The sequence below is a fragment of the Scomber japonicus genome, chromosome 11, assembly GCF_027409825.1.
Source record: "Scomber japonicus isolate fScoJap1 chromosome 11, fScoJap1.pri, whole genome shotgun sequence".
NCBI lineage: Eukaryota > Metazoa > Chordata > Actinopteri > Scombriformes > Scombridae > Scomber > Scomber japonicus.
Genome location: NC_070588.1, coordinates 24,469,942 through 24,494,979, shown reverse-complemented (window position 1 = coordinate 24,494,979; position 25,038 = coordinate 24,469,942). Strand labels below are relative to the sequence as shown.

Genomic DNA, 25,038 nt, shown 5'->3' with positions numbered 1-25,038 from the left:
ATGTGAGCCCACGTCACTGCATGTGGGGAGTTCTGTCAAAGTTAGCCACTAAGGAAAAGATGCATGTCCATACAATGTCCTCAAAGTGTGTATGTGTGTGTGTGTGTGTGTCTGTGTGTGTGTGTGTGTGTGTGTGTGTGTGTGTGTGTGGTCTCTTACTGCTCACTTGATGTTCACTGAGGCCTGAGACACTGTTTTTATTGTCTGAACATGAATCTGCATTTCTCCCACTACCTCCTGAACATTGAGTTCTTTTCATTATATATTCTTTTGATATATTCGGTACAGACGTTTCTTTTCGATATAACCTACACAGATGTGTGTGTACACTTGCTCTCTATCTATTTTTTCTTCTCTTTTGTAAACACATAGAAACACAAAGAGCTTGACTCTGAAAAACAGTAAGCAGTCATTATTCATTGTACAGTGTACAGTATGTTATTATAAAACTTGCCCATAAAAACATTTATTTTGTGGTTGTTGTTAATTTAATTAAACAATTAAACAATATTCATATTCAAAATTTAAATGGCAGTTTTTGAAACCTTTTTCATACCTCACCTGATATTGTGTCACTCTGTCTGATCTCTCAATCTGTTGATTTGGGATAATAACGTTATGCTTCAATCTGTCTTTAAGCCATCTAAAAACTCATTTGTATTTATTTTTTAAGTGATGAAATGAACTTATAGCCAATGTCTGGCATCACAGCTCACCTGTCTAAAGATCTGCAGTTAATTTATCTTATATATTAGCCAACCCCGGTTCGAATCCCGATCAGAGGTCCTTTGCTGCATGTCACACCCCTCTCTCTCCCATGTTTCCTGTCGGCCTACTGTTAAATAAAGGCGTCTATGCCAACAAAGGTTCAAGTTATAATAACAAGTATAATAATAACTCCCATCCTGATCCACTCATTTAATAAGGAGGAGGATGACATGTGACTGATGTCAAAGATGATCTTTGCTTTGATTATATACATTAGCTGAGCTGTCATCGATACTCAGTGATGTCCTCCATCTTTTGCATGTCACTACTGTTTTGCATCAGAACCTAAAGCTCAATCAGTAAGCTTGTATGTAATGTACCAACACATCTTCCATGTTTGTGTAAAGCAGCAGTAGATGCTCTATATTTATCCAAATGATTATTTCCCAAGAGTGGCAAAATATTACTTCAACACATTAAAAATAAGGCAAAGGGTAACATATGTTGATTTTTCTATCCACATGGAGATAATATGAGCACTTTGGGACAATTAAGAGGACGCTGCTAATGTATTTAGGAAACTACTGAGTAATTACTTAACACTCAGCTATTACTCAAGAGGTCACTAAATAAAAAGCAGTTTAATTAAAAAACAAAACCATATTTTTTCAGTCTGCTGCCATACTGTGGAATATTTCCCCCAAAAGCCTGGTTAATAAGGGCAAGGGAGTAAATTCGGTCATTTGTAATCTGTGTTTCATATTAGGAGAGGAGTTATGAACATGTAAGCTTATCACATCTGCGGTTGTGTGTTTGTGTTTGAGGACCATATTGGAAATAAGCTATTAGGCTTTATTTTGTTTATAGCCTCAATGATTATAACTAAATCTGTGCAGAGTTATATTTTAATTATCTTATCAAATCAATCAGCAATATTTTGAAGAAAAGCAATATCATTTTGGGACTTCAGTTGATTACAGTAATGTGCTGCCATAGTAGACTGTCAGGTCTACATGACAGAGTGGAAGATCTTTTTCTCTTTTTCATGGCAAAATAATTTCATATATTTAATTCCATTTTAAAATGTTGCATCCTTGTGGTGTGTGTATAATGATCAGTGTGTAGATCTGACAATAAATGATGTATTCTGTGCTGGGAAATACCTATTCATTGCATTTTATTGACTCGCTCCAATCAATGCTAATGTTTAGTGTTCTCTAAGTCCTTCAGCCAAACAACCTTTTTCTTACCAGGCAAATGTGTTTGGGTAAATGCATCAGAATCCATTTAAAAAGTGTTACTTCAGGTTTTTAGAAGCATCCATTATTGAATGACATTGAAGTTACTGACTCAATCTTTGCTAATACAAGTTGGAGAATGTAGTTATCTGTGTTTGTAAGATGTACCAAATAAAATAAGAAAACAAGGACAAACAATCCCACGCCTCTGTTACTTTGTGATGCAAAGCTAAGAAACATTTTAAACCCTGCATGTATCAAAAACTAATTACTTGTCACATAATCTAAATTTACTCCAACTTTTATTACAATCTGTTGAGTGACTTTTATTATCTCCTGATAAACTGATAAACTAATACAACAATACACAATGAAACCCTCAATTAAGAGACTGAGACAAATGAAACTTTGATTGGATGTTTTTGTATCCAAGTGTGTATGAGTCTATTGTTTATTACAATATGAGAAAAGAGCGAGGGACAGAACAAAATGTGCTCAGCTGCGTGTTTATATCTCACTGGCACCAGATAATGAGCCGAGTGAGTACTTGAATCTGAGCGTGGAAGGAGTGCTTCACACCCTTAGAGGAAACACTAACATGCATACAGAGTGCATGAACAGAGAGGGAAGAGCAGCACACACACACACACACACACACACACACACACACACACACACTTTTCTCACCTCCTATGAGCATGGTGCAGATGGAGAAGATCTTCTCTGAGTCTGTGTTGGCAGACACATTTCCAAATCCCACACTAGTCAGGCTGCTCAGAGCGAAGTAGAGTGATGTCACGTAGCTGCTACGCATTGAGGGGCCATCACCAAGCACCTTGAAACCCCCACCAGCACTCCCGGTGCCTGTCCCTGACACAGCATCGCCTCCCGACACGTTTCCGTAATACTGGCTGGAGTTCCAGGAGCCCTGACTCGCAAACTCTGACCCCGACACATTCCACTGGCTGCTGTTGGCTGGGAGGCTGCTGACTGTGGTGTGGACCAGTGTCGTCCAGGGGGAGAGGGAGTAGGGGTTACCCAGGCGCTTGGCCAACTCATAGAGCCAACCTGAGAGAGAGAGAGAGGGAGGGGAAGAGAGAGAGGGAGAGAGAGAGAGATTGAGAGAGAGAGAGAGAGAGAGAGAGATTGAGAGAGAGAGAGAGAGAGAGAGAGAGACAAAAATTCAGCGTTATTTTAGGTATTTATTATTGAAGATAACACTTTACTTCAAGTCCTCCTATTTAACATAATGATTATAAAACATTATAATGTAGTTATAAGCAGAAATAAGGACATTTTAAGTGTTAAGTTTATTAATGTATAGTTTTTGTCAGCAATTATAACTTCTCCTATAAAGACCTATTTCATGTTATTATAACTGTGTTTTACTATGTTGTCATTCATTATCTGTTCATACACCAACCATACAGACTAAATTAATAAGCACATGTCAGCTTACAACTACATTGCATTGTGTTATAAACCCGTCATTAACTATTTAATGCTTATAAATGCTAAATAGAGGGACATAAAGCATTACCCATTAATGAAATAGATGTATTCAGTCGGCATCATCTCCCTCTGCACACAAAGCCCATTCATAGCTGAATATGTCCTTTACTGTCCACTTTTTTAGTAACAGGCATCTTAAAGTCTGAGGCAGGTTGTCACCAGCTCCTACAGGACCTGCCCTGGATTTGCAGATACCAAACTAAACAATTTACTCTTAAAAATAAACATATCAAAAACCATGACTTGCACAAGTGCAAACTAGCCCTCTAATTACAATTAATAATTGAAAATTAAGATGGGCTAAAAAATAAATGCTTTATTTTGGATGAAGGAAAAAGGGCAGAAAGTAGGAAGATTAAGGAGGAAGGATAAATTATTGAGAGGCAGTGTGTATGTGTGTGTGGATGTGTGGAGTGGTGAAACCCAGCTGAGCCTCTGACTGCAGAATCATAAAAAGAAAGGCAGCAAGAGACGGAATATGAATAATACAATGTGGATGCATTCATTCATTGATCTCCGGCATCACACGCTTCAGGCAAGTAGCTTTGACCCTGTGTGTGTGTGTGTGTGTGTGCATGTGAGCGTATATGCGTGCGTGTGTGTTTATGTTCCTAGACAGTGAGACCCGCCTGCCAGCATAATTAAGCAGAAGTGACAATCTCGCTCTGAGCAGAGTCTCAGTCAAGCAGCTAAGCCAACAACATTAGAGGATTTAACACCTGAGTAGTTTCCTAATTACTTTGTCATTAGAGCAACTTAACCTTCGCCATCCTGAGGAAATTAGGACCTGACTTTGACAATATGTTGCATACATGTTCATGCCTGTAGATCAAAATAATGGAAAACAATCAACTTGTGTTTGTTTGTTTGTTTGTTTTATGTTGCTTAAGGAAACATGGATGGCATTGCTGATGTTATAGTAGCACCACAATGATAAAATCTGTATCTGTCAGTTTCATTCAGCGTGTGACTGTTTATGTGACAGTATTCCTGTGGTTTAGCTGGTTAATTAAACTTGAACCATATAACTGTCTTTATATGTCAAAAAAAACCTTTATTGTTTTTGGTAAGAACTGTATGCAGTGTGCCTCTGTCCATGGTGCTGATTTCCTCTTTTGACTGCTGAAACGGACTGAATTCACTGTGAGCTGTCCATGGTCCTGAACTCCTGTTCTCATCACACCACTATTTGAAGGGGTGCTGATTTTATGCGATCGGCCTGTTTCAGGTCTTGTAGAGTACTACTGCGTATGTAGTTTGACTGCAAAAGGTTATATAAAGCCTTTTGTGACTCTAGGAGGAGCTCTGTAGAAAATCTGGGGATATGGAGTTTGACATAAGTGATTTTTATCAGACCTCTGCAGTCTGCTTCTTATTTCTGCCTCAACTCAAGGCTACATTAACTACTGCTTGTGTAACACATCAGACTATCCAACTGAATGATTTGTGGTGGAGTTATACAGGCAGACTCATAAAGAATTATCTACACTGACAAGAGGAACAAGGAGTCCTGCAAAACATGGTTTGGCCCCCACAGAGCCTTGATCTCAACACCATGGAGTCAGACTGAGATTCCATGAAGAGACAGAAGCAAGTGAGAAATAGCTGTTGTTTTAAAGACAAATCATATTCACACCAAATATTCATTTAATTAGGCTTTCTTCTGTTCTATTGAAGTTCCTTATACATACTCATACATAAAAACTATCAATGGCATTATTTCTGAAAGCATCCTCATTTTACTTTACCTCACTAAAGCTTTTGCACACTACTGTATTGCAGTACATATATAATAATCACCATGAGTAGTGAGGCAGCACTGACATCAACCACTTGAACTCCTGAGAGAGATGTGGGTGGGTTGTCTCTGACCTTGTGTAATGGTCTGTGGTGGACAGAAACCTTAGAGGGAGACCAGTGATCTAGCAGCATGTACTACCAACATTCTGGAGGTTATTCGTAATGTGTTTAGTTAGTAACTTCTATCAACATATCATGGTAAAAGGAATAATACTGTCTATGATGCAGTGCTAGGATCATGTTTCATGAGTTCAGTGTTGGTGGACATGAAATTTGAGATATTTATCAGTAGCAAACCATCTTGACAGTGCTGACCATATTAGTTGTGTCACACCATCCAGTTTCGTATGACCCAGTTCTGTTAGAGTATAAACTACCTCAGTAAAGAGTCAGGCTTTGCAAACAGTTGTGAGACAGGGCTCAGTGGTATAAATGTGTCATTAACAAACTTTAGATCCTTAAACTTAACTTTGCCTGTAGCTCCCTGACTACAGTTGCAAGTAGTCAGTCAATCTCTAAGCCTCCAGCTACATCACAAATTTTAATCACATATTGCTTTCTTACACAGAGAAAGACAGATGACAGTCAGTCCACAAAAGCAAGTCATCATGGAAAAGCACAGACCATTCATAGTTCAGCATGAGTAATTGGAGGAGTTAAATTGGTTTCAGATGAGACATTTTTCCTATCCAGGAGCAGTGGAAGGTTTAACTAACCTCATGTGTGGCTTTCTGCTAACAGCCTCCACTGAGAAAAGCACACAGCTTTATGATTAAAAAGCCAACTCGGGCCCATGAATGATAAGGCTAAGTGCAAACTGATTGTTGAGACCAGGGCCTTAGAGGACAAGGCTGGTGATATTATATAGTTTTACTATAGTCAACAAATACCATAATTCATTTTCAAGTCAATCCCACATATACTCCTGCTGCAGTAATTACTCAATTATGCACTAAGTCAGTGTACTAATCCACATATGACAATAGGCCCCCAAAAATGCACTATTTAGCCCAGTTAAATAATAATGGCTGAAAGCTACGGTGCCAAACTGCTTGAGAAAAAAATTCTGAACCTTTTCTAAAAGAGAAATTATTATTATTATTTATTTGTGAATTTTTAAAGATTTATGTCCTCAGCAGGAACCAGTGAGCTTGGGGCTGAGTGCCGCAGGGTAGTTGGAAATCACTGAGAGATGGACTTACATGTTGCTTCTGTTTTTTCGTGGTTTATTGCTAACAAGAAAAATACAAAATAACACAAACCAGGGGCTATTTGATATTTTTTCTAAATGTAAACAATCAAAGAGGGACACTTTATGTTTGGGGTTAGGGTGTGTGTATGTGTGCGTGTGTGTGTGTGTGTATGCGCGAGCGTGTGTGTGCTTGTGATGAAAACAGCTCATTGAGAGGCTGTAGGCTCCACTGCTTCTATATTATTGAAAGCCTTGCAGACAAAAACTGTAGCTCTCCCATGAAGAGGCCAATTGACTGATTTTGACAGATGCTGTGGCGCTACCAACGTATATCCAGATGTCAGACCTCTATTGTGAATCACAGCTGGTGTCACAGTGAGGTCAGATTGGTAGACTGGTCTTTTGTTGTCCCCTGGATTCCCTCTGTCTGCCTGAATAGTAAATTGAGGGACAGCTGAGACAAATTGACCACGGTGTTACTGTCTGTCACTACGTGGTTTGCTGAAAGGATAATGATAGCTGGGTCGGTACAAATCAATGAGACAGAAAGAGTAGGGAGGGAGGGATGGAAGGAAAATGAGACCGCAAGGGAGAAAAAGTGGGTGATATTAGCTTGAAAACAGAAAATTCAGCGCGGTAACAGGAGTACACATCTCATTATACATCCCTGACGTCCAGAGCTTAAGAAACTTGCTCATTTGCAGTGTATTATGTGACACTAGGGCATGATTGTGTGTCTGCCAGTGTGTGCTTGTGTGAGGCTTAGGTATAATAAAATGAAAGACACACAGACACTGATGTTGATCTTTGAGCAAATTCACAGTCAAAAGGATTACAGTTCGCTCCCTTGGAAACTGCCTGTTTGTATGTGTTTACAGGTTTATCAGGTTGTATTTCAGGGTTTTATGACACCCGCAGGATTTGAGATTCTCTGTTTGAGAGATGCTGGTGTATGGAGCCCCCTGGGATCAGCTGAGAAAAAAGAGGATCCATGTATAAATCTGTACTCTAGGTTTGGGAATCTGTGCCCCTGGATTTGTAAACCGCTCCCTTGAATAAATGATTAGGTTGCAGTTTTGAATAGTTCCATATATTTGGCATATACTGTATGTAAAACTGAAGAGCAATATCTGTTTAACACATGTGCAACAGATGTATGTTACATAATTATTGAATATGTATGTGAATGCACATTTGGTTAAAATGCCAAACATTACAAAAAAAAATTAACATATTTGATACATATATTGTTAACTATGTATGTCCATATATTCAGTTGTTCCAATGTTAAATATGGACATACTGTATATGGTATACTAATGTATGCTATATATGTGATTCCAGCATATGTACATAGATGATATATGACATTAATGCACCTATATTACATTACTGTATGAACTCATTTGATTATATTTAATTATCATTATTGTTTTTATCATTTTAAACAGTACGTAGTTTGTAATTTGAAGGCACTGTTTATTAATCAGCGGGCAGAGGCTTACCATGTGCACAGATTTCTAAATGGAGAGTTCAGATCTACTTTTTTTCTTTTTTTCTCTCAACTGACCCTAGGGGGGCTCTGTACTCGTGGAATATCAACAAAGCAGCAGCATATTAAAAACATCAGTCGTGTTTAAAATTGAGACATGTGGTGGCTGTCCCCCCCCACATAACTGCTTCTGTGTTTGTGTTGTGGATACAAAATTACTGACACCACTTTGCGTAGGGTTAGATAGGTGTCATCTTCAATCACTCTTTCAAGCAAGACAGAGTAGGTGAATGTGCAAGTAGTTAAACAGCATTAGGCAAAATTTTCCCTGCAAATCTACCCGTCTCATCAGCTTAGATCATGAAGCTAGGAAAGGGCTGCAATAAGATAAGATTTCATTTAATCTGCATTTGGGAACCCTGAAATGATTTCCTAAGGATAGAGTTAACAGTATAAATGAGTAGAGTGATAGAGTATCCTATCTTTTCTAACTGTGATGCTAAAGATTTGCTCAATTTGGCCAAATGAAATTGCGGTGTCTGGCGCTGGCAGGATATTTTCCGTACAGTTCGTACACAGTGACAATTAGAAGCTTGAGTGAAATAAAAACCGATACACTAAAAGCTCTCCACCCACAGAAATGGACCATAAAGTTGCTCCAGAGAATATTTTTCCATCAATCTAACCACACACAAACTACATTTATATCTGAGGGCTGCACACTTTACTGTAAATGCCTAATGGGGATATCTTATTTGGTTTAGGTTCACAAGTGTTCAAGTCTGTCTTAAAACAACACTCATGTGTCCAAATAAACATTGAGACTGCTGTAATCCTTCCTACTGGTCATACTGCATATTAAAATCCCTCTTTAATGTAATTAGGGACAAAATACACAGTCCATGTGAAAAAATTGTAATTTAAAGTTTACCTGAAGACAATATGATGCTTCAGCAGCCTGAGCCAGTTAAATGAAGATGTAAAAATGTCCTTCTCTTACTTTTCAAATAAACTCTGAAATGTATTTGAAAGTGCATTATGAGGGGAGCTCTTAATGGAAAATAAATGGAAGAAAAACATGTGTCAGTGTACATTTGGGAACCTGAATATTGTATTAGGGCAGACTTGAAAAGTTGTAAACCTGTCCTTTAAAGTAACTACCCTGATTGAAGTCTGTCTTCGTGGGTGGAAAAAAGAAAAATGGATACTAACCAATCTCCCAGGAATCAGGGCTTTCAATCTCCTTGCGACCTATGAAGTACCAGACACACGCCATCCAATGGGCCAGCAGGGCAAACATGGACATCAGCAGGGTCAGAACCACTGCGCTGTACTGGGAGTAGCGCTCCAGCTTCTGCAGCAGCCGCAGTAACCGAAGCAGCCGAACCGTCTTCAACAGGTGGACCCCAAAGTACTGCATGGATAGATAGAGAACATACCCAACTTAGATTGTGTACAGTACATTCCATGCATTAAAGAAATCCTTTATGTCTATTAAACATTCTGCAAACATTATAACATCCATGGGTTTAAATGACCAAGTTATCCTTAAAACATCACCATTTCTTTCATCATGTTCTATTAATGATTTGCAGTTAAAAAGATGAATCTTTAATTTATTCTTCATGTGAAATCAAACATTTCTCAAATGACTCCCAATTATAATTTTACTCCAAATTAGTCTTTTAATTTTGCATGCATGTGTAGTAATGTACCCAGCAGTTTATCATCTTTCAGTATTCTGAACAGGGAGATACAAATAAATCTCAGTATGTACATCAGCTTGGCTCTCTGCCATTTGTTTGTCTGATGAGCAGTTTGGATGAAATGTTGATCTGATAAATCCACATGGGAGTTTATAACATTATGCATCGGTGTTCTCTTTCTCCAATGATGGCTTGTTGCCATTGGTGTGTTAGTGTAGGAAATGAATACAGGAGAGTAGACAGAAAATATGCCCACATTCAAGTGTTCTTTCTTTGATTTAAAAAAAAAGTGGGCGGCTTTATCACACGTATCAGTCTGCCACACTCTTTGTTAATGCATATACACACAAATGAGCATGCAATATCACACACACACACACACACACACACACAGAGGAGACTCACCACGCTGACGTTGAAAGCATACAGCAGATCAAAGGGCAGGGCGGCTATGAGATCGACAAAGAGCCAGGTGGTGACGTAGTGAACACAGATGGAGCGGGCGTCGTACACTACCTGACCCGACGTGCTCACAAAAGTAGTTCGAAAGTTCAGCATTATGTCTGCAGAGGACGACAACAACAACAATAACAACAAGAGCAGCTTACAGCGGGAGTTACCAACATGACAGCACAAGTGTCATAGACAAAAAATGACTGTTACATGATAATCACGCAGTTATGACTAACATACAGGGTGACGCTTATTCATTGAATCACACAGAAGTCACTATAAACAATGAGTTGATGATAACAGCACGAATATGTTACATTGTATAACTGACAATGCCAGAAGCTCTGCGTGTTTTAGCAAATTTAATCAAAATTGTGTTTTTCCCATAAGTTTTTATTATTGTCATATGGAGTAACTTTAAGGAACCTTCAAATTCACAGAAATAAACATTTTCTTGAGGCACTGCTGGTCAATGCAGGGAGAAATGTTCTAGCAAAAGACTTAATTTAGTTGGGCACAATGGTTTAAAGAGCTGATGGGTTTTGATCTCTCATTGAATATCATGTTTAATTTACATTAGTGATCATTTTCAAAGCACATAATCAGTTTATCGATTCATTTAATATCTTACTGGCAGCCACTGATTTCCATGTCCTCGTTACAACTGACAGTGATCCATGACAACGACTACAAGCAGGGACAACTTTAAAACTTTGTTGGTGCATTCAAGGACACTCTGACATCTGAGGCTTGTGAGAAAATGAGAAATGCTTCAGTTTAATTCAAGAAAACGACTAAGCTTTAACGATGATGTGTCTCTGGACGTGTTTGCTTAGAGGTTGTTTTCCAAACTACATTTTATGACCAGGCAGCTCATAAATGTAATGCTTTTGACTTACTTTCTAAATGGTCTCCTGCTCACATCTTGTTTATACCTAAAAATAACACTCCACTGGCAGAAAAATTAAGGTTTTGAGGCTATTATCACCCATAAATGTACAGAAACCAAAATTTGTCCCAAAGGTAGGAAATAAAGCAGTGATGTAAGACAGTACATAAAATGTGCACTTAAAGAGGGTTGTCTTGAGAATAAAATTAATTCATGAAAAGCATCTTATTAACAAAAATGAACAATTCCTATCCACTATTGAGGACAGGGTGGATGTATTGATAAACACGCTGCCTTATTAGTTCTAACAAATGGGGTATCGACTGACAGGAATCAGCCATTTAACTGCGGGTGGCTAGTATAATTTCATTGCAAAAGTTTATTGATGGAGGGTTTGTGTTCACTCATTTCCATTAAGGCAAATTGTCCATTGAAGAGCACTCATATAAGTTTCCTACAGACTGGGGACAAAGAGGCCTGTTGTTTTCTAGGAAATGAGTTAGCAATGAGACATAATGGTCTATTGTGAATGGCTCATATCCTTTCACTGCTGTGTTTGCATCATTAAAAGTGTCAAAGTAACTTTTGTGATGACTGATGAGCCTCTCAGATACAGGCTTGTGCTGTTTTACAGACTTCCCATCAGGGGCGGGTCATACAGCGGCAGACTAATAGCCGATCGATGCAATCATTAAGTCTCATTAATTACTGAAGTTACCAAACAAGTATCAGTATAAGCTTGGGTGTATTCTCAGGTGTGTCCTCAAGGAGTGAGTTTATCATTTTTGGCTCATGTCCTAGAGTCGAACAAACACAGTGTCTTCTCTCACCTAAAATAAACAGGATCTCTACGAGGATGTCACTGACGCTCGGTGGGCTTCGGGGTGCAGTGCTCCCTTCATCTCTCCCTCCCACCACGGTGAAGCACACGTTATAGGGCACGGTGACAGCCACATAGAAGGTCGCCAGCAGAATCAACCAGTCCCAGCCGGCCTTGAACGTCCCATAGTGGAGGAGGATGAAGCGAGATTTCTGGATGGCAGCTACCTTGTACTCTGGGATTGGAGGCTTCTCTCCAAACATGTTCTAGATTGGATGAAAAGGACAGAGATGTTAACACAGCTCTTTCTCTTTCTCTCATATTCCAGGTTTCCACTGTTTGTATTTAATTTTCTCTGTGCCCAGACACACACACACACACACACACATACACACACACAGACACACACAGAGTCTCTTTATTATCGACCTCTTGAATCTTGCAGACCATTTGGATGCTGCACCATCAAAAACTCATATTATCCCAGACGAGCATCGTGCAAACCAATTGAAATGAAATATACATTCAAGTGAACGTCTCAAGGTTTCCATCAACTCCAAATATCACACTGAATATACTGTGTTATGTAAAATAAAATAAATAATGAAATACAATTTATATAAAAGCTATTCATACTATTCAGCTATTCATCATTATCACTGGATAAGTGCAGGATTCAAACTGCATGGGTCTGCATGTGTGTTCTATCACTGACATTAACTAAATACAGAGATCTTTTACCCCAAAGTCAAACTACCCCTGATGACATTCATACCATCTGTCAGTGTGCGTGCTGCAGTGAACACACAAGTACAAGTACAGGACTGGACTTAGCTTTGGGGTCTATGTGGTGTGCACTGGAGTGAGGGTGGACTCTGATTATGTGTGTTGTATCATACAGTATAAATACCAGTCTATGCTGCAGGTCATATATGACAGTTTAAGAAAGTTGGGGGAAAATTAAGCAAATTCATTGTGCTGAAAACTTTTTTTTATTATTCCAGCAGGATACAAGTCTTTGAAGAATCTGGAAAATGTCTTCAAAACAAATTGTTTGTTGTTGAACCACCTGCAGGGGTTTGTTAAGTTTGGCTTGTACTATATTTACCTTTACCTCTGTGACTTGAACATAATAATCAGTGGAAAAAGTCTCAAAAGAAAAAAAATAATGATTACATGAGAGGCACAAACTGGGGCCAGCCTGGCATCTGATACACCCACCGGCAATTTAGTGGAATACTTCAAAAATATGAAATATGAACCAATACAGCTACCATGAAACCAGTCTAATCACAGAGGAAATAAATGATTGTGCACAATGTATGAGTGTAGGCAAACACAGACAGACTCACATTGTTGAGCTTGAGCTTGCTCTTGTCTTGTTTCTGCAGGTGTCCTGACAGGTGATACAGCACAGCTCTGCTGCGCCGCCGGTTGGCGTTGAAGCCTGGAGGGCGAGTAACCTGATGCACCTCCAGACCTGTCTCCTCATCTGTGGAAGAGAAGGAAACATGCTGGGCCACAAACAACACAAACAAATCAAGTTTCATCTGATTCTCCACATGTTGGCTGAAGCTGCTCTCAGCCCAGAGATGCCGCTCTAACAGCCTTCTACCATGTCTTAAACTATCTCACTTTAGTTTTATTGGTCTCAGATAGTTGAATTGGATATTTCTGAAGCCGCAACTCCACTGTGCAAGTTATACAGTATGATGTGCACATACTCCTCCAGTTGCATAGTAAATATTTCATATGATATCGACCCGCTGTCTGCCTTCATGGCTCATCACTGACTGAACATGTTCTTCGGGTCTTCTTCAGGTAAAATTTGACGATCTGGGTTGAGAGCCAGATCTGTATTGAACAGAATCAAGCTACAACTCCTACAACTTCTTATTCATGACATCCCTTTTTATGATTAATTGATTAACAAGGCATAATATCAGGTAAATCCCTAACCTTAACCTTAACCCTAACCCCATGGAACAAAAAGTAGATGAATTGACTTGTTTTGTACCGAGTCATCATTCAGACAGAAAATCTGTTCTTGTTCTATCAATTTCCACTTTACATTTCCTATTATGATTCTTCCTCTGTCTGTCCATAATATGATGTCATGCTTGGTAAATACCAGCCCCTGTAACCAAATCATTTTCATTCTCAGCCAGCAAATTCGATTTATTCATGGTATCTAGGGTGGATTTTAAACAGGTCAGTCGGTGTACAGGGAAACTAAATATTATTGCGGGAACTCTTTCACTCTGTATGTATCACACAGGACCATCACGACCAGAAGAAGCTTGGCATAAACAAAGTGTGTATTTAGTTTTTTTCCTGAGAGCGGTGCCATAGTATTCGTTGTGACAGGTGTACAGGCGGGCATGCTAGTCGTGGAGACATTGCAGGTTGGAGACATTTTCCTCCTGTACAGCTTCCCACAAGAAGAAAGCAGGTGCATAGTGGTGGTGAAGATAAAAGTTCATCTGTCAAACTACATCCCAGTGCAGAGGAAGAGGCTAGGTTCAAGGTCAGTGCAGGCTGATGGGGCACAATGTGTTTTATAGCTGGTGATGAAAGTTTGAGGTGGAGTTTACGGATCAGCTGTGCCTCTCCACACTGTGCACTGTGTCACATTTAATCCCTTCACAAATACTGACGTATTTCTTGTATGGGATGCTCAGCACTACACAAACTCAGCTTCACTGGCTCCTTGCTGTTGTGTTTTTTCAGCTGTATGGACCAGATTGACTGCACCTGGATGGAAAAGGCTGCTTGAAAACAGGTGACAGAGGCAACAACATTCAACACCTGGTTTGAAAGTGGGGGCACAAATATTACGTGCTGTACATATATTGATAAAGACCATTCTGGATGACTTCATTATCTTGATTCTAGCATTGGTGAACTACTTTTTTCAGCACTGAGTAGTACTTGCAGTCTTCCTCGCACAGTGCATACAGCATCAACAGCCTCCACCAATAAGGGCAGACTTAAAATAGCTTGGAAGCAAAACAGGGACAAAGACTGCTACTTGTTAAGCTTATTGCTTAGAGCACATAATAACAAGTGAATGCAATAACACTTTTATCATCTCCTCTCTTCCCTTACTTTGAGTGTGGTGGCTGGAGGGAAGACAATATGTAGACAGGTTTTAGTAAAAAAAAATCAATCTGGAACTAGTTTTGAAAGGTTTTTGTTCATTGCCTCCAACATTCCCAGTGGAAATGATACCCGTGTGAACTAATAAGACCTGCAATGATTAATTGATTAGGAAGTGATTGATTTTATTTGACAGAAAATGTAATTGCGGATGCAATGTCTCAGGCACCCATGGACCCTTAATTCAATCGCATGTAGTGTCTCATTTCCATTCTCTCCTCTGCTCATCTCTCAGTTCTTCATCCTCTTAAATTTCTCCTGTGGTGCCAAGGTGGGAATGGAGGAATGTGCTGAAGGATGCATTCTACAGGAAGTGCAGTAATGCTTGTCGACTATGGGTAATGTATTGATTTTTAACTATGTGACAGATTGGGATTGTTTAACTTAAAGTATCTTAAAGTAAATTGTCTGTTGTTTAATGTATAACACAACACAATGTTCTCAGTGGAACCTCATTCTTATGGAAGGGAGTGTTACAGCCCCTTGTGACCCCTTAGAAACTTCCCCTCTCCTTGACTCCATATCTCTCCAGGTTCCTGTTTTCTTTTGCATTCAACAGCAGCACACAGCACTGATAGTTGAACATCTGCTACATCTACTCCATGTGTGGGGGGTGCTCAACAATTCAGGGCCAATCCTCCAGCAACCAATGCATTTTGACACACTGAGATAACATCAGCGTGACTCCTGGACTCACAGCAAGCTGAGGTCTCAGGGTCATTTTCACCCTTCACTGTTGAGCACGTCTGTTGTTATATCAGGAAATGTAGTGCAAGAAGGAGAAGGTCTTTGTATCCCTCAGGGTAGATTCTACTTATTACACTGTTGCTGATGGTGCTCCTTTCAGAATAAACACTATATTCTCTGTGGGAGGCTGTGGATGCTAGTGGGGAAAAAGGGCTGACTAAACATTTTAAGTCATTAACACAGTCAATTAATAAAGTACATGGATGTGTCTGAGAACGTTGTAGCGCATAGCAGTGTGTGTTTAGTGTATGTTTATGAGTAACAAACTTTGTATATATTGAGCGCAATTAAGCTGTCAAAAACACTGTTTCTTTATTATTTTTTTAAGCATAAATATGTCCTCAGCCTGTCCTACTCTCTCTCATTCCATCTCACTAACCGATTAAGCATTTTCAAACAGCGCATCACACTGAGCTGAGTGCCAAAAGTGAGCCGCTCATCCAGTCAGCACTCCCACAGAGGAGCAAGCACAAGCAGGTAAATGTGATTGTTTGTGTAAACTTATCACATCGTAAAAGACCAAACCTTCTCTTTCCCTTCATTTTAACAGTTGTTTATTTCTCTGTTTTCCTTCTTGCTCATCTTCTGAAAATAGAAATCATTTAAATTCTTTGCTGTCTCTCTCTCATCTTGTCTTTCCTTTTGCTCCCGTTTTATTGTTTGTCCTCTGTTCCCTGCGGTGTGTACTGCACGCCGAATTTTGTGGCTTGATTTTTAAATGTAATAACTCACGTGGAGTGTAAAACAAAGCCGGAGTGTATGAAAGCAGGCTTCAATCATTTCGGCACCAAGGCGATGAGATACTCAGCCAAATGCGAGTGCCTGGGCAAGTGGAGGAAAATTGGGTAAGTGATTTCAAGCAGGTGCTCTTTCCCACCAGGAAGCACTACAGACAGCAGCACTGAAAGCAAATCTAAAAAAAAAAAACCTAAAATTTTAAACACTTGACTTCATCTTAAGAGTCTTAATTTCTCTGTCTCTCTGTCTCTCTCTCTGTCTCTCTCTCTGTCTCTCTGTCTCTCTCTCTCTCTCTCTCTCTCTCTCTCTCTCTCTCTCTCTCTCTCTCTCTCTCTCTCTCTCTCTCTCTCTCTCTCTCTCTCTCTCTCGAAACAGGATGCGGATGTTTAAAACAAACATGAGAATGTATGTAATAACTGTATTTCATAGTTTGCCCCTACAATTTCAGCAGGAATGTAAAATGTATAACTCAGGGTTTTTGAACACATCGTGCAGTGACTGGGTGGTGGGATTTATGACTCTTGTTTTCATGGGAGTGAGATAAACAAACAGAGGGTCAATCAATACAGGCTGCAAGACAAATACAACCAACAGATTTACAACTAAATATGTTTTATTGGTCAGTTAATGTCAAGTAGGTGAACTGACTCCGACGCCACAGGTGAAAAATGTTTATGTTGGAGGGGGACTGGCCTGGCTTGGGTGCAACTTTCAACAAACACAACAAACTAAAAGGAAAGAAAGAAAAAAAAAATTGTTGAACTTATTTTTAGTTTAGTAAGATTATTTGTTCCTTAACCAATTCACAAGATATATTATTTATTCACTGGAGTCTTAAAATCAGTGAACATTCGTGTCAACAACTTCAAGTATCTCAAATTTCATACAGGCATCGCTGACAGTTAATGTTTGTGTGTATTTTATGAGAGACACTCATTAATATTAATGTAATATTCAAATGAACATACATACTTATTTAATCAGAGTGATATTTACACTGAGGAGGACGCAGGATGGGGAAAAAAGAGATTATTATTAACTGATGCCTAATTGTTGTTTGCTTGGAATTACAATAATTGCAGCGGCACTTTACAGCTCACAGAGAAAATGTTCTGCACGCTGTTGCCCTCCCCAGAGTGGAAGAGTAATTAAAATGATGTTTACGCTACAGCCAGGATGTTGTGGAAGGTTGTGTGGAAGCTATTGTGAAACACGAAAAAGGACTCAGACTTCATTACGTCAGCATTTTATTCATTTTAGAAGTTTGTGCACAATTTTTGAGTCAGTGTTATTCATACAGTATGAACTCACCTGTGTCAGGTCCTTGTTCCGGATCCTGGTCCCTCTTCTTGTCAGTGATGTCTTTGTGGGACACGAGGAACAGAACCACCTCACCTTTCTCATTTTTAATGGGAACAATGTCCAGAAGACACCAGAACTGTGTACCTGTAGAGAAAACAAATACAAACAGTTAGTGCATCATCATTTCCACTCATGATATGATACTGTTACAGAGCTGAATCACTTTGGGTTAAACCCTGTTCTTGGCTCCCCTTTGTCTCTCAAATGATTGTTACATTGTAAATAATACACACTAATAAAATAATATGACATGCCGTAATAGTCATGTTTCTACTCTTCCAAGTTTGGTGGCCACTAACTTGTGTCATTGTTTTCAATTTAGGAAACATGACACTTTAATTGATTGTGTGGTTTACAGTACAATCACATTTACAGCACAGAAAACAATATCATGCCATAAGAGATGTACAATAATTCATGTGTATAATAATGGCTATAAAGTACCGACTACAACAATGATTTACACATTTTACAAATATTTCATTTTAAAATTAGCAACAGAGAGAATGATGCTAACACACTGCTGATGCCTCAATATAAATGATGTGACCAATAATGTGTGCTCTATAACTGCAAACACTAAACAGCATGAGAGAAACACTTGACATGATTTAGACCCTGCATTTATATATTAACTGTGTCTGAATATGATATCTGGAAAAGGAATAACGCATGTTAATGAAAGCTGTAAATGCAGTTAGAACTCATTGCTATTAGAATATAAGGTGGTGGTTTAACTCATATATGATTGGATCTCAGTCAGATTAAAATGCAATCCATACAGTGTAAGCATATTCTTAAGAAAAGACACCCAATAAGGTAAAAGGTCCATATCTTCTTGTCAGCTTAAGTAAAAGCTACAATACAACAATGCAGAAAATGAATAACACCCATGCCATTGCTTCCCTTGATGTGGGCACCATATTTGTTGGCAAGCCCATAAGCCTCATCTTGCTAAATGTCATGCTGATATCAATTCACAATATGGGTATTACCAGCTGTAATACACACTGTAAATAGTTCCATTGTGCCTTTTTTTCTAGTTGATCTTTCACAACACTCCTCCCCAAAGGATCCAGGTAGGTGCTTGTTTTGCATTATTGCATACAGTATATTACACCAGATACATATACAACACCAGAGTGAATGAATCATCATGCCCCCTATAGAGAATGAGAGCCCCATATGGATGGTGTGAGTGAGTGACAGCTACAAGTAAAGCAAGAAACCTGCAAATTGTGTGAAATACATATTGGCAAATATTCAGTTGGCCCTTAGAACACATTTGCACATTACATTTGCTGCAGAGAGAAGTGAATTCTGTTAGCTATCATCGTCCATGTAGAAACTGCTTGACTTGACTATTACTTACTACCTACTTTTCCACGTGTGAGCATGTGTTCATTACATTCAGGAGTACCATGTGCCTGCAGATATAATGAGATAACCTTCATTGTGGTCCTCCAGCCTTGATGAAAAGCTCCTTTTTCCTGTGCTACAGCATCTATACACTTATAATACACTCCATACCCATGTGAGATGATGCACAGTGGAAAGGCTGATTGCACATAGGAAAGGTTCACTGAAACCTTCATGATATGAGAGTCGTTTGACTGCCTGGCTGAGGAAGCTGGTTGACTCTGATCACATCTATTACCACCACTGAACATGCACCATTTAAGCCATCTGTCCTTATGTCCTTATTTTTATGAGGAGTTGAGCAGAAGAATTTGAATTGAAACAAAATGACTGTTTCAATGCTGTAATGTGACTGCAGTGCACCTGTATATCACTGCAGGGAGGTGAGATATTAAACTTACTGGAGGTCAGCAACAAAACAAAAAAAAAGGGTTTTAGAATTAACTCAAATTTCACTAGCTGGATCCACGTAGAGCATACTTAATGAATAGTTAGAACATATAATCAATGTGTGTTAAATGTTTCAGGCTTATTCTATTCTTTATTCTATATTTTTCTCTTGTAAGTACATCTCATGAAAAGACCAACATTAACAATGTGTGAGTTGAATGCATTATTCTCTCAATACATTCTGACTTCTTTGCACCAACTAATTAGTAATTAGTAGTAATCTTAAAGAAATATAGCTGCAGTAAATAGTACATTACAAATAGTACAATAGGACAGTTTTCAGCTGCGGATAAATACATGTCTGGTGCTCTAGTGTGTGAGCACTAATAAGGATGGTGAAGTGGGACTGACTCTCTTTTGAAAACAATAGAGGTCCATGATACAGAGGAATAAGCTACGTCAAACTCTGGCAACACAGACAATACTTTTTAGATTGAATATTGAACATTTCCAGTCTTATTCCTGTAAAGAAGATTATCTAATGAGACACGTCATCCCCATGCTAACTGGTACATAAATGCATGAAATTTGGCAACAAGCTGTTTTGGTTTTCGATTACTCACCTGTAATCTCTTGTGACTTTGTAGGTTGCATTTATTACACTGCATACTGTTTCCTGTAAGACCGAGTCTAATTCCCAGCAGGGGATCATGCATGTAAATAATGCATTTACACAAGCGTGAGGATTGCCTGAATAAATACAACAGCCATATTGAGGCTGGATTTGTCCCTGTTTGACTGGAACATGATGGTAAACAGTATCAGTAGAAACAACATTTACCGCCTTCTGTTCTGTCTCTCCATTCGTAACTATGAGGGAGATGGAAGGCTGTCATCAGTATACAGATTATTATTTCATCAGAGCATGAAGTATAATACATTGTATAACACATTGTCAGTGGAATGCAAACTGCTTTTACCCAGTAGTTTCATTTGTTGTGAACATTTACTTGAAGGTCACCAAACCAAGAGAAAGAATAATGGTGTAATTTAGCTGTGAAAGCTAACAGCTCAGTGAGGTACATGCCAATCAAACACAGTGTGAACATGTCCACACGACCAAGAGAAGATGTGTAATCAAGCAAAAGTGAAATTGCTTGTAGATAATGGGTGTGCGTGGCCTTTTAATAAAATGTTGTATGTAACAGTTTATGCAATGTTGGTCTTTGGGTTGGTCAGAATACCAATTTGATCCTGACTGAAATATAAAGGATTGAGTGAATTGCTGCTAAATTTGGTTCATGTTTCACCCAGTGACACTAGCAGTGAAATATCTACTGAATGGATTGGCATAACAATTTGTGGTTTACAGACAACAAATCCTGATGACTTTGATGACCCTTGTACTTTCCCGCTCCACCATGAGGTTGACCACGAAACATTCACGTTCCCGTAACGACACATTATAAAAACTTCAGTAATCCCCTCACTTTTCAATTATTAGCATACAAACATGCCAAACTAGCATGGTGAACATGATAAATAGTGCACCTGCTAAATCTAGCATGGTAGCATTGTCACTGTGAGCAGGTTACAATGCTAATGTCTAAAGTCTTGTTTTTGACCAGGAAATCTTATCATAACTATACTTACATAGCTTATTAAGTGTGGCGTGTTCTGTCTTTGAATGCATTCAATTTCCCAAAAAAACACATGAACACATGGTAGCTCGATGGAAACTAGTGATGACTGTTCAAGATTCAAATTCTTTATTTTCTTTCTTTTTTTTTGTTAGATTTTTTCTTATTTGTATTTATTCCCATGCAATCATTACAGTTTAACTACTGTCCAGTGATTAAGTGGAGAAAATGGCTCTGTATTGAATTGTAAAGTCTGATGACATGAATATCTTATGAGTGTGTACTCAGTGGACAAAATTCAATATTAAAAAGATGCCCCAGGCTTTGTTGGAAAGAACTATGGTGATCTGAGTGAGGGTACTGTATATGAATGTGTTTTTTTTCTTTTCCTTTTGCCATGGAGAACCGCTACAATGCTAATGTGGGCTCATGGTGAGCTGATAAAAGCATGAAACACTTCCAATTTGTAATGTGTGTGTGTTTTGTGAGAAACTAGCTTTCATAACCCTCTGCTGGTCTTTGTTATAGGCTTATATCTCAGAGGAGCAGATGTGTCTCCCCTTGTTTCTCTGCTTTCTATACGTGGCTATTTTTTACTTTGTGGACTGTGCTTTTTGCCTCTTTACCTCCTCATTCCTCAGTCACACATATTTCACCCCCACATAAATCACAGATTTGATTTAGAGTGGATTAATGAGTGGAGGATTTTCTCCATCTGGTCGTCTTTCACACTCTTCGTCTCACTCGACATTTTCCCTCTGTTTATTTCAGGCTTTCATCAATTTATGACAGTTTCAACATATTTCTTTTTAAAGAATCACCTTGCTCACTGTTGAAACAAGCCACTGGATTGTAACGTAGGGGAAGTGTGAGGTAATCATTGCAAAAGTAAAAGCTCTTTTAACTGTGCACATTAAAGTGTCGTGGTTTCCCTTTATCCTTTATCCTTTATTTATTCAGGGAAGTTTTGTTACATTCACACCTGGAAGCTTCCCAGTACAACCCCAGTCTGATCTGATGGCTGCTCAGCTGGTCCACTGGAGCAGTTGACAGATTAATGACTTTGCTCAAGGGCGACTTTCAAAACAATTGATCAGGAAGTGGCATGAATGTGAACTTGTCCCAGACTGACTTACTTCGTAACTTCAGAAATTATTCACTTTCACTGTGAAACTTTGTGTGCCTTTTCATTAAACATGATCAGATGCAAATCCTCAGTTTCGGGGTCTATTTATACAGATGGAGAGTTAATTTCCAGTTTTGATGTTATCGCTCTGATCATTTTTCAAAAACAGTACATACACAGCCTCTGCTGCCACGCAAATAAATATACTGTTGTGCTGTTCCTCCACACAGTGTTGCAAAAAACTAAAAATGAAAAACTTAAAATACTAACGCAGGTTTAAAAAAAAGTCTACACACATTTTATGGTCTGATTTTAGATTGGAAATTAATCCAAAACCTCATGAAATAAGATTAGATGAGAATGTGTTTAAAAGTCATACAGTAATGTGCTGGCAGCTTTGTGTTTATGACACTTTTGACTCAAGTAATCACCGTTTTGAAATACACTTTACGGCCCACTTAGTGATATTTTTGATATTGAACTGAATTAAATTAAATCAATTAATTTCCACCTTGCAGTTTTTCAGCTCACAGACATGAATAAATGTATTTTGTCAATTCACAATGGGCTTCACAAATTAACCGTTAAACCAGAGTAATAGTGATTCCATAAACACACAAAGATTCATCATGCTGCCTCACCCTCCTTCTTGTAGAAGACCAACTCGGTCTTGAACTCCTTCCTCTCATCCAGGGCTCCTTGGATCTTGGCTGTCAACTGGTCGCTCGTTTCAGGGCCATACAGGAAGTGACACGCGCAGCTCTTCTGCATGAGCTCAGCACGGGCGTAACCAGTGAGCTCACAGAAACCGTCTGAGCAGTAGACAATGGGGTAGAGTGACTGAACCTGGGCGTTTCCCAGAACAAAGTTGCTGTCTATGAGGAGAGAAGAGAGAAAGAGAGAGGAGAAAGTGATTAATGTGACTGTAAAAGGCAAACAACAAATATAATGAGTTTGGTTTTTAATTGGGAATACTGTTTTAAAACTAGATTTTACAGAGACAGGGGAATTTAAAATCTTCAGTTTAAGAAGGGATATAAATATTTGCACAAGAAATCCGGTATCTGCAGCTTCAGTCAAAAATCAATCTAATATCAAATACTCAAAGTCAGACTAAAGTAATTTTTACAGATATTCTGTTATTCTCCAAAGAAACCAATGAGTCCATTTCAGACATTCAGAATGATGCATATTAAAATGGCCTTGTTGAGAGAGAAGAAAGAGAATTCTGAAGGAGAGCAGCCACTTGCTTTCCACAGCGAGGACGACTGCTCAGATCAGTAACTAAAATTGATCGGGTGAAGTAAACACTGTCAACAGTCATCACAAAACCTTATGAGGTTTCATTAATTGATGCAGCCAATAGTACATCTGCCCTCCCTCAAGTAACAATCTTGTACAGGAGCAGAAACATGGCCCGGTATGATCCACTGTTTACCTCCCTCCTTTACAAATACAGCTACGCTCTCGGGCTCCTGATCAATGATTAGTTGAAGATAGATGTATGTATGTATGTGTGTGTGTGTTTGAGGGTGTGTGTGTTCATGTGTGCGTGTTTATGCGTGCGTGTGAGGGTGGGTGTGTAAATGCCAAGTGGAAATTTTTGCTGGTGCATATTCGGTTAATGGCCCTAGGCATGGGTGAACACTCTAAAATGGACTATTTATTACTTTGTGCTCAGGCGTTCTCATTGATCCATCAATTCTGAGGACCCTTGAGGCCACCTTTAATATTTTATGGCCGAACCATGGTGTGTGAAGTATGTGTGTGTGTGTGTGTGTGTGTGTGTGTGTCCGTATGTGTTACATCATCTGCTTTGCTTTCAGCTCATTTGAGAGACAGCTTAAAATGAGATGAGGAATTTATAAAAATGAGCGTGACAGCAATATAAGCAGGGTTGGATAGAGGCTGATTGTATGAAGGGTCTTTCACTGCAGTTGACACAATAGTAAGTAATATTCTTCCAACTAGCAGTAGTCAATCACAACAAAGAAAAAATCTGTCTCATTAGCTAATTACCTCTTTGTCTGACACATACACACTTCTTCACTTTCCTGCTGTCTCTCTTTTAATTCTCTCTAGGGGGGGGGAAAGCAGAGATATCCGGTGATGCCAGCAAAAATACTAACTAACAGAGAATTCAAGACCACCTTCCAAAGAGTCCCTGTTGGCTGTGAGCTCATGCTGTCATGCTTCCTTTCTCAGTTCATCCTGTGGGAATCAACCCTGATGTCATCTAGTGCGCTGTGCTTGGATATGCTACCAGGCATGAGACACGAGGCACAGAGGTCAACGCTCCTGAAGGCTTCAGGAGACGAGACTAACAGTGATTATACAAGAAAAACAAGGATGATTTGATGTTTGGACTGGATGATAAATACACACACTCTACATATTATGTCTGCAGTGATTTTGCCTGTGGAAGGTGGTGATTTAGTGACTTACTCCAACTGCTTTTTTAGACTTCTGTAAATGGTTTTTGTTAGATAAGGATAAGGTTGGTATTATTGAACATTTTTCAATTCCATAAAGAAAACCATAACCAACAATGCTCTAGTCTGTCTTCAAATACTTTGTGTCATTGCTGCTCTGTCTTAAGCACTTCTAAACACAACTTTGAAATATTATCAAAGTTAACATATGGAGC

General features: G+C 38.9%; 1 protein-coding gene across 1 annotated transcript in view; it reads right to left on the bottom strand.

Moving 5' to 3' along the window:
- kcnh3 (potassium voltage-gated channel, subfamily H (eag-related), member 3) overlaps window positions 1-25,038 on the bottom strand; it is a 124,233-nt gene that overhangs the window by 20,842 nt on the left and 78,353 nt on the right. Inside the window, exons 2-8 of the mRNA XM_053328147.1 lie at window positions 23,033-23,266; window positions 17,766-17,900; window positions 13,163-13,302; window positions 11,821-12,076; window positions 10,054-10,211; window positions 9,155-9,356; window positions 2,634-3,014 (exon numbers count right to left, since the gene is read on the bottom strand). Of these exons, the coding sequence (XP_053184122.1) occupies window positions 2,634-3,014; window positions 9,155-9,356; window positions 10,054-10,211; window positions 11,821-12,076; window positions 13,163-13,302; window positions 17,766-17,900; window positions 23,033-23,266 (1,506 nt within the window). The remainder of the gene's footprint in view (window positions 1-2,633; window positions 3,015-9,154; window positions 9,357-10,053; window positions 10,212-11,820; window positions 12,077-13,162; window positions 13,303-17,765; window positions 17,901-23,032; window positions 23,267-25,038) is intronic.